The sequence below is a fragment of the Ylistrum balloti genome, unplaced genomic scaffold (genome assembly GCF_031769215.1).
Source record: "Ylistrum balloti isolate Yb309-2 unplaced genomic scaffold, AGI_CSIRO_Ybal_v1 Utg369570, whole genome shotgun sequence".
Lineage (NCBI taxonomy): Eukaryota > Metazoa > Mollusca > Bivalvia > Pectinida > Pectinidae > Ylistrum > Ylistrum balloti.
Window position 1 is genome coordinate 488,517 of NW_026781866.1, and position 10,688 is coordinate 499,204.

General features: G+C 33.8%; 1 protein-coding gene across 2 annotated transcripts; it reads right to left on the bottom strand.

Annotated features, from left to right (window-relative positions):
• Positions 1–1,531: 1,531 nt before the first annotated feature.
• Positions 1,532–9,452, bottom strand: LOC132564777 (uncharacterized). Of its 2 annotated transcripts, none has more exons than XM_060229431.1 (7): positions 9,394–9,452; positions 8,174–8,348; positions 7,761–7,917; positions 3,982–4,191; positions 3,381–3,481; positions 2,563–2,739; positions 1,532–1,778 (listed from the first exon to the last, which is right to left on the bottom strand). In XM_060229431.1, the coding sequence occupies exons 2-7, from the start codon at positions 8,327–8,329 to the stop codon at positions 1,710–1,712; spliced, it is 870 nt and encodes a 289-aa protein (XP_060085414.1). In that variant the 5' UTR covers positions 8,330–8,348; positions 9,394–9,452; the 3' UTR covers positions 1,532–1,709. The 2 variants fall into 2 exon arrangements, with proteins under 2 accessions (XP_060085414.1, XP_060085474.1); XM_060229491.1 differs by lacking the exon at positions 9,394–9,452 and adding an exon at positions 8,561–8,587.
• Between the last annotated feature and the right edge of the window lie 1,236 nt (positions 9,453–10,688).

The window sequence follows — 10,688 nt, forward strand, 5'->3', positions numbered from 1 at the left end:
TCTGCTTCTTAGTTACTGGTAAGAAGCATTTTTTTCTAGATTTTAACAAAAACAATTGACCAAGGTCATTTAAATTTTCAGACACTTGATAGTCAATGACTAGAGCTTCCTCTATATGAAATATCAAGACTCTAGACCTGTTGGCACTTGATAAGTTTTCCAATATTTGTTACCCAAACGGCGATTTCAAATTTGACCAAGAGTTGAATTTTGAGACAAGATGGTTTTGATACATTCAGCAGCAATCAGTATGCTACTGATTTTTTTATCACAATGTGCCTCTAGGTTATCGAAAGTCTGCTACTTACAAATTAAAACAAAATTGACACCTGCGACCTAGACAGTTGGTCAAGGTCACTTATATTCACGTTCTCAAATGAGAACAAAATACATGTATGCATCATCAGAACCAACAGGCAAACTAAGGAGCACCACCTTTATATCGTACAAAGAAATAGCACAGTTCTATAGGGGATCACTATGGCGACTGTAAAATCTCTCCCTTAATTTTCACATGAAAACCTTTGTAACAGTTTGTTCGTCAGTTGATGACTTCTTGCACAAAAATCATGATAATTAGAACAGGGCCAAGAATATTGGATCAACTGCGGAACGTTAAAACTATTGGTTGGCGATGCAGGAATGTTGCTAACCAGAAATGGAAAATTAACAATAGGCAAATTGCCTGATTGAAAGCTGAGTATATACAATAACGTGGTCAATTCATTTCTTACTATTGAAAGACAACATGTCAAAGTCTTTGTGACCTGGTTTGTTGAGCTCTTCGATAAATTCAGTCTCTTGTAAAAACAAAAACAAGTCAGCCAACAGAGGGGCACAGACATACTCTGTTTACTCTTTCCCAAACCTATTCACGGCGTACTTTTAACCAGATTTATTCACTGTCCAACATCCACTAGGCGTATTTAGTGTTCACTTTCTACCAGACTTATCTAGTGTCCCCTCTCTGCCAGGCGTTTTTCCCGTCCGCCTTCCACCAATTATTCAATGTTCACTCTCCAATATATTTATGGTCTGCCTACTCTCCACTTATAAACTATCAACTCTGTACCAGGCTTATTCATTGCCTACTCTTCGCCGGATTTATTCCCCATCTACTTTCTAACAAACGTATTAACTATCCCCTCTCCACCATACTTATTCACCGTCTCCACAAGAAAATTTTATTTTGCTGTCAACCATACTTATTCATAGGGTTCTTTCGTTGCAAGTCTTTTTCATTGCCTATGTTTCACCACATGTACTCCCCTTGCTCTCTTCGTACATTTCATTGTTGGTATTACTCTGTGCAATTAACTTGTACCATGAAGATTTATTCACTACCTAAAATATTAATCTACCCTTAGAACGCCGCTTATTTCTTTAACTATTGATCAAATCTAGGTTTATTTATTTTAAAAACTACAAGGTTCTTTTCATGATAGGCATATTTTTGAGGTCGGCTTATTTTCGAGTTTTCAAATTAAACGGAAGAGACTCGGAGTTTAAAGGAAATCAAAAAGCCGAGAAATCAATAACATCATATTTAATTTATTTTTAATAGGAAAGCAAATAATTAAAGCATACTGTATAATTAGCATGTGATAAAACAGGTTATTGTAATCCACCATAAATGAGAAAAAGAAATAAAGTGAGATCAATTTATGTTAAATGTCCGTATAATAAAAAATGTCATTGCAATAACTCTTCTATACATGTCCTTCAAAATCCTCTTTCCGTCGGATGGCCATCACTCCATCGCGGATTGGAATCATCACCTGTCAAACAAACATACAAACACATAATCCTTAGAATTCGAAGACAATAAAATAATCTAAAAACGTTTAGTTATATTTTATAGACAGAAGTTAATTTAATTGAACAAAAACAATTACTAAACCATTTATTATATGGAGTGATAATTGATGGGAGGAATACATTTAATAGATGGAGTGATAACTATTGCAAGCACATTTGTAAAACAGTTTGTAAAAACTTCCTTTGTGACAGTGACAACTGAACCCATTACCAAATCAGATATATATAATATGTTGTCATAACACAATCAATAAAATGAACGTGACATGTTTTATACCGGTTACAAGTTAGTCACGTGATGAAACATGATCCATGTTTTAATCAACCATCCATGCCAAACAATACACAAGATAACTGTTGGAGGTTTGTTACATTACAAAATACATGCGATCTAATGTCTGATGTTACCTGACGATGGTTTTAACCGTTTAACATACTAGCTTTTAACGGAAGCGGAGCATAATAATTTTATTGAACGTTGTGCATGTTTAAAAGAGTGATTTCAAAACAAAACAGAAAGCATCATATGTGTTGTGTTGGCCTAACGAAGGTGATTTGTCTCGCAGGTGGCTGAATTCAGTCAGTAAACAATGATTATTGAAATATTTGTTTTTGTTGTGATATCCGTGTCAATTAAAGACAAACAATGACAAAATAAAGAAAGACTTGAACTGACACAAAGAAATCGTCAGAAAAATCAAAACTTGTATGACTTGTTTAAAACGTAATGGTACAAATATTTACCTGTCTAACTCTGTCATCGTTGTAGACAAAATCATTGAAGCTTGTGACAACATTGTTGACACCCTCCATCCCCGGAAGAAGGGCGAGATCGTGAGACAGGTACGCCATACCACCGTGTAAAGCATTGTCTACCAAAATTGTTCCACGTGGAGTCAACATGTTTTCGTCCATGATAATCTACAATACATTTGCGAAGTTGTAAGGTTATCGATGGTTTTGTAACTAACACCGGAAATTCGTCTCGTGATGAGTAAAATAACGGTGCCAACTATTCATCGGTGAAAGAGACACCTAAGACCTTTCATTTTTGCCACATAAAACCTTATATATATATCATATGCGTACTGTTCCTGGAAAATCCTTCGTAAATGTGTTTTCAGCATTAGCATTTTCCCATTTAGTTGAATGTTATTTGATATACAATATCTGCCTTTTTTCGATTATGTAAAGCCACTAAATTTCATCATTAAGAACGTGTTTAAAACAAAATGTACTTGGTCAGAAGAAAAATATCGGCAGACAAGCAGTTGACATGATTCTGAGTACCGATGTAGTAGACATTTAGTGTAACGATAGAGCAACAGTAAAGAATTGAATAAAAGAAACAGACGTGAATGATGCCATCCAATACCACCGAAAATTCGATTCAGTAAATCTAAGCATTGAATAAGTCTACTCTACATTATATACCTGTATCGATCTTTTGGATTTGTTAATTATGGTAAAGGTCTTAATTTGGAATCAGGTTAAATCTTTACCTATTTTCAATGTTGAATATTTTTAAAAGGAAGAGTGAAAAAATATGAAAATGAAATTACCTGGTAGTAGTCCATGTAGCCTTCTTTGTTAGCATCAATAAATATCACATCGAATTTCTCGCCTTCTTTAGCCAGTTGTTTCATGGTTTCCTTAGCCGGGCCTGCCAAACAAATGTGAAAATTCTCCGTTTGTTTGTCTTTTTTTTGTTTTGTTTTTTGTTTATGTTAACTGAACTTTCTGAAGCCCGATACTGTCAAGGGTGTGTTGATATTTACTATATCAAAAATTATCTTTCCTGAATTTTGGCTATTCCTCATTGCTCGGACGCAGGTATTACTATCACCTTTCAAAAACAATACTGATCACTGCTTGTGAAACTGTTTATAAAAAGTATACTGCACGGTTAGTTTTAGATATATATTGCCATCTTGCTCGACAAGTGAAAATATATTAACCTCAGACCTCGTCATTGGTCGATTTAACAGTTACGGTCGATATAACTATTTAAGGACATTATTTAATTGGTATATTTGTATAATATATTTTATTTTTTATATCTGAATAATATTTGATCTTAATAGGCAAACGTCTTATAATACATCATAATTCTTCTACTTTTTCTTTTTTTTTTTTTTTAATTTTTTTGACTTTTCTACCTACCTATCCTGATTTCGATCTTCTTCCCATGAGGAGACTGATCAACAAGGTGGCGGGCGAAGTCACCGATGTATTCCGATATTTCCAAACCGACCACTTTCCCGTCTGCAGGAAGTGCTTCCGCCATAGCAAGGGCACTATTTCCAGTAAAAAGGCCAACCTCAAGAACTTTCTTGGCGTCCGACATGCTGAGTAGCGTTTTCAAGAAAGTTCCTTTTATAGATAACCACATCGGATTATTATAAATTAATGTAGCGGGAGGATTTAATTCATTTTTCATTCCTATTTAATTCTTAGTATATTTTTTATCATACTTTATATGCGACTGGCTTTAAAATATCGACTGAAATCCACAGTTTATAACAATATCAATTTTGCAGGGAATATGAATTCTTATTTGGTAGTAAATGTCAAAAACATTGAATTTGAAGCTTATGAGTTATTATCCGTATGAGAATGAAACAATTAACTTGCCTTACAGATATATCATTACCTAATACATCATTATTGTTCATTTGAAATCATAAAATGTAATCAGACAAATAAATTCTGCAGTAAGTAGCAATAAATGTGGCAAATTAACCCCACCTAGCCTGTATCGGTTTGTGTATGAACTTTTCAAAGAAAATCTTTCCCTGCATACTAAGGTAGAGAGGTTTGCTCGCATGTAATAGTACAACAGGTTATATCAGGAGCATAAAAGTAGTTTATATTCCTCATACCAGTGTCATAGAGGACAAAGCACCATGCAATGCCTACAAACCTTCACTAATTTTCAACAGAAACGATGAAGATTCCGTAGTTTGTTTATTCTTCTTTACGCTGTGTATGTTAAGTTGTAAGACCAGGTTTCGAGAAGAGTCAGAATTGACTATGAAGAAGCACCTTTCGAGTACGTTTATGAATATGGTAACTATGAAACCAGTGTGAGTTCAGATATCTCAAGAATGATACAGTCAAGACAATTTAGCAGCAGGAAAGACAATGTGTGTGTGAAGTACAATCTTCAGATGTAAAAGCATGTCAGCATGTGACTACAAAATATAGATGCATTGAAGTGTATTTGCTCTGTCAGGCTTGATGATATTGTTCAAAGAACATAGGACACTATTTGTTTAAATCATAAATTTAACGTTTCGTTAAATAGTTATTAAAAAAAAAAGAAGAAAAAGTAAATCGGGTACTTGTGGGCGTTCCGTTATACCCTTTTACGTAGCAGTTGCTGCAGCTTTGTTAAAATTTTAATGGGCTGTGAGAAGTCACCTGATACTATGACGTCACTGGTGACGTGGTAGGGAGAATATTCCATTGTAACCAATATGATGCATGCCTTATGCTTACATGTGCATTGTGTTTTCCAACACGGACACATCTGAAAGTGAAGTTTGTCTAGCCTGAGTTCATATGAGATAATTTCTCTTCAATATGAGGCGATCAGGGCATTGATCACACGATATTCATTCAAGTAATTTGACAACCGAATACAAGTGTGTCTTTATCCTCATGAACTACCTCGAAAATTTTAAATGCACACATATTTGCATATCCCGTGATTGTAATCAATATTAACAAGTTTATCATTATTAATGAGGTATTCTGCGGTCTGCTGTGATGAATTATCGATATAAATCTCTGTGGCCCACCTGATTTGCTATTACGTAACGGTTTACATGGTATGCCCGAGGGCACGGACTACAGGTAAAGGATAAATACAATTGCAGTATTGCCTGTCACTTCTCACGTAGTCATGTATACATGTAATATACATGTAGATATGCTACAGTTAGTTGGGAAATACATGTATCTGAATACTACTGAAATGCATCTAGTCATCATTAGACAAATATCTGGGAACGTTTATTTTTTTGTAAAAAGAAATTTAGTATTATAAGAATACTTAAGATTTTTACGCTTTTGATATCAATATAAAAGTGGATCAAACTGCGTACTGACGGATTCAACATGCCTTTAACAGGTATTACTATGTACATATACAAACCATTGACGGATTCAACATGCCTTTAACAGGTATTACTATGTACATATACAAACCATTGACGGTTTCAACATGCCTTTAACAGGTATTACTATGTACATATAAAAACCATTGACGGTTTCAACATGCCTTTAACAGGTATTACTATGTACATATACAAACCATTGACGGTTTCAACATGCCTTTAACATGTATTACTATGTACATATAAAAACCATTGACGGATTCAACATGATTTTAACAGGTATTACTATGTACATATACAAACCATTGACGGATTCAACATGATTTTAACAGGTATTACTATGTACATATACAAACCATTGACGGATTCAACATGCCTTTAAAATGTATTACTATGTACATATAAAAACCATTGACGGATTCAACATGATTTTAACAGGTATTACTATGTACATATACAAACCATTGACGGATTCAACATGATTTTAACAGGTATTACTATGTACATATACAAACCATTGACGGATTCAACATGGTTTTAACAGGTATTACTATGTACATATACAAACCATTGACGGATTCAACATGATTTTAACAGGTATTACTAGGTACATATAAAAACCATTGACGGATTCAACATGGTTTTAACAGGTATTACTATGTACATATACAAACCATTGACGGATTCAACATGGTTTTAACAGGTATTACTATGTACATATACAAACCATTGACGGATTCAACATGCCTTTAACAGGTATTACTATGTACATATACAAACCATTGACGGATTCAACATGCCTTTAACAGGTATTACTATGTACATATACAAACCATTGACGGATTCAACATGCCTTTAACAGGTATTACTATGTACATATACAAACCATTGACGGATTCAACATGCCTTTAACAGGTATTACTATGTACATATACAAACCATTGACGGTTTCAACATGCCTTTAACAGGTATTACTATGTACATATACAAACCATTGACGGTTTCAACATGCCTTTAACAGGTATTACTATGTATATATACAAAATCTCTGATACTTGAGTGGATATCATCATTGTCAAAAGTGTCGGGATTTCACATACTATTATTTAATTTATACATATGTACCTAAGATATTCGTCAATACAAAACTGTATTCTCGAAAGAAATTGCCTGTTATTTTTACATTTTCCAGTAAATGCCTAACAGCAAAATATATTTCTAGAATGTAAACTATTGAATAGTTTATCTTTACATCAAAATTTGATCAATATAATGTGCCTTTGTGCTATCTAATGTATATTTCATACAACCCGTAGTATTACTTTGTAAATATGGAGTTAACTTGAAAGAAAAGTATAAACGCTATCTGCAAATTGTTTTTTATTTCTGTGTGAACCTCTAGTATAAGATATAGTGACATCACAGGTCCATGAGCCTCTTATCATCCTCGTAAATTAGTCACATAGGCATGGGTAAAAGCGTCATTTTGTGAATGATATCAACCATTGCGTCATGTTTGTGTAAAATGTAGTATCATGTCCTGTCTCCTTTAGATTTAGATATTTCTCAAGTGTATTGTGGTTTTCTGGTGTTTCCGGTATTTATTTTGTGATGCTTGTCACGACATTAAGATGAGCTGAACTGTTCGGTTAACTACTCGGCGAAATATTTAATTCTCATATGTACATAAATGCAATACAATAAAATAAAAGAGATGATTAACTAGAAGCCGTTTTCTGTCACCTCAAAGGCTGAATAATGAATATTGTAAGATTTAGTGAGTCCCCCAACACACACACACTTATTTCGTACGGCTTTTACCTTCCAATTGTCCCGTCAACATGCCAGGTCCCACTTTCCACTGGATATCACCATTGTCATATACGCTCTGCCACGGATGCTTCTCAGTTTGTGAGATGAGGTTGTTTACAGCTGAGCTTGAAGTCGATGAAATCTTATCACAATAATCCTCACAGGCCTACAGCACAGAAACGACACATGAAATTTTCACGAAGATGCTAACATAATTCACTTGCACCAAGTAAAAACCAAAATCAAAAATCGAAACCACAAAACGTTAAATGGTCTGAAAAAATTGCTATATTACGTAACGTGACATTGTCATAGATTATCACTCCTAATATCTGAAAGTGAAAAATAACATGAGATGTCAACTACAAATAATTGATGTTAACAACACGGATGCAAAACATTTTTAGTAAAGAGATACTCACATTGAAACAATCTATACAAGTTTGTATCTGTTCCTTGACTCCGCTAGGAACTTCTTGAGAACTCGCAATTTCCTGAAGCTTGTTCAGGTGACGTAACAGTGGTGTACTCCAGAACTTCGGAACAGCAGGATCAACAAAAGTGGTTGTGGTACTCATGTTGGTATGTAGAACGTTTCTGAAATTGCACATATGTTATGGTTTTGCATTATATGATACAATTAATGAGCGTAGAGTTCTATGTTTTCGCTCTGATAAAAAATATTTAGATCAACTAGGACTGAAATAATTTGTTGACAAATACACTATCGTATTTATCATCAATGGTTTTACAGGTACTTGTATATAACTATCAAAGTAATTATCAGAAGTAACAATATGCCTATCTACAGCCTTGTGTCTATTAAGGAACGTGTATGATAGCCATTGCTGCCAAACATAGTTGATTGCTCCCTTCATTTCACAGGAACCTTTCCGATATTGCTAGTTAAAAAGTACGTGCATCTAAAATATAGATACGTATGAAGCATTTTGTGTTAATTTTATGTAAAAACCACAATACCACAGCCGAATGACGTCACAAATGCCTTGTAGATAGGTCCTGTTGATTTAAATTTTACAAAAACTAAATGGATAGTGGTAAATAACAACAGAAGACCCACATTTTTCAATACTAATTCCGAATTACGCGGCGTCCTACGTTATATTTCGTCCTACGGGAAATCGTAGTTAGTGTCAGGAAACAATCCAGAAAAATCTCGATTTGCTGAAATATGTATCAAGATGTATTTTGGAAGCATGCATTAGATTTTTTTATTTTAAACTAGGAAAGATTTTTAAAAATATGGCCAACTGCACGTGATATGTCATACATATGTTCTACTCCCGTCGGTAAAGATGCAATTGATAACTAACGGACAGGCAACCTAAACAAAAATGGTAGATCTGGATAAAGGAGAATACTGGAGAGTCCAGTTCCAAAGAAAGGGGAGAGCAAAGTCTCAAAGTGTATATATGTCTTATATAGTCTATATATTTTTTCCACTGAAAAATATTCCAGTTTAGCGGGCACGAATGGAAACTAACCCTGTTTCTAAGCTCGAGTATGTAAGGCAAACTATGAATGAGGGAAATATTTACTCGTCGATTTAAAACAAATACATCGGGTACATCATAACAGCCAGAAAGCTTGAAAACATTACAGATACAAAACAATGCCTTACCTGTACACAAATTCGTATCGAGGATAAACTCCTAAACATATTGACCTAGGCCACCACTTAAATACCTTCTGAAGCGGATATGCTCAGCGTTACGTACCCAAATAGACACATGATTACTGATAAGAAGCGTCTCGTCAAAACATGCATTATTGTAACAGCACTGACCGTGAGGCCACATTGAAGCGGATGCTTGTAATCTCTAACCAATGACAACTTGAATTGATGTTATTCAAAAACACTATGTGTATAATACACATGTATTTACATAACTTTCGAACGTATTGCCTCCCTATTAATCAAGATTTAAATGAATAATTAGAATTCATTGCAAAACAAAATTAATAGAACTACAAGCTATCGTCTCTATAGTTTCCTATGGGAAACATTTTCAACTTTCCAAATACAAAATAACTCGGCTGTAATTTCGAACACGTTCATAACACCATAACCTAGACGTTTATTATACATTATCCCGTGTTTATCAAAAAAAATACACTATCGTATTTATCATCAGTGGTTTTACTGGTACTTGTATATAACTATCAAAGTAATTATCAGAAGTAACAATATGCCTATCTACAGCCTTGAATTGTGAGTTAACTTATAAATTAGTTGTTCTTTACTGGTTTATGTTGGACTACCTGGTGAATAATAAATACATCTTCATATAATAGTTCATTAATATCAATCCCGTATACATTTCTTAATCATTTTAACATCCAGATACATGTAGTGACAAAATGGCGTGTATACGCTGCTAATGTTATAAGGAGAGGGACTTCAGCCCGATAACATTTGTTTTTAACATGTTTGTTTTTCGAGTTTTCGTGGTCGTCAAAGTGATCTCATAGGGATTTACATCATGTTATATTTATATAAAGTAGAAGACTCATACTTTTCCAGAATACTTATTAGCCTTTTGTTGTTGTTGTCTTTTTTTTATAATTTTTTTCCTATTTTCCACTAGTTTTATTGAATGTGAGTCTAGATTATGATGATTTGATTAATTGATTCAAGAACATCTTTCAATGGAGAAATACATACTTTTTGCCATATTTTGACCACATCCTAACATGATTCATCGAAAAGTTTTTTCCATATGAACAATGAAATATCCCTTCATAGAAAAAAATTGCCCTTAGAACATTCTAGGAAAATTTAAATGGAACACGGAAATATACACAGCATTTGGTATAACTAAGTACACCTATTACATAAGCAATACATAAGCGATACATTAAGTTTTATCAACTTAATTAGGAGGAACGAAAGAAATGAAATTATGAGCTTAAAGA

Coding starts and splice junctions, on each gene's coding strand:
- LOC132564777 (XM_060229431.1), bottom strand. CDS start 8,329: ATGAGTACCACAACCACTTTTGTTGATCCTGCTGTTCCGAAGTTCTGG. Junction 7,918..8,173: donor CTTGTATAGATTGTTTCAAT/GTGAGTATCTCT, acceptor TCTGTGCTGTAG/GCCTGTGAGGATTATTGTGA. Junction 2,740..3,380: donor GCTACATGGACTACTACCAG/GTAATTTCATTT, acceptor AATGTATTGTAG/ATTATCATGGACGAAAACAT.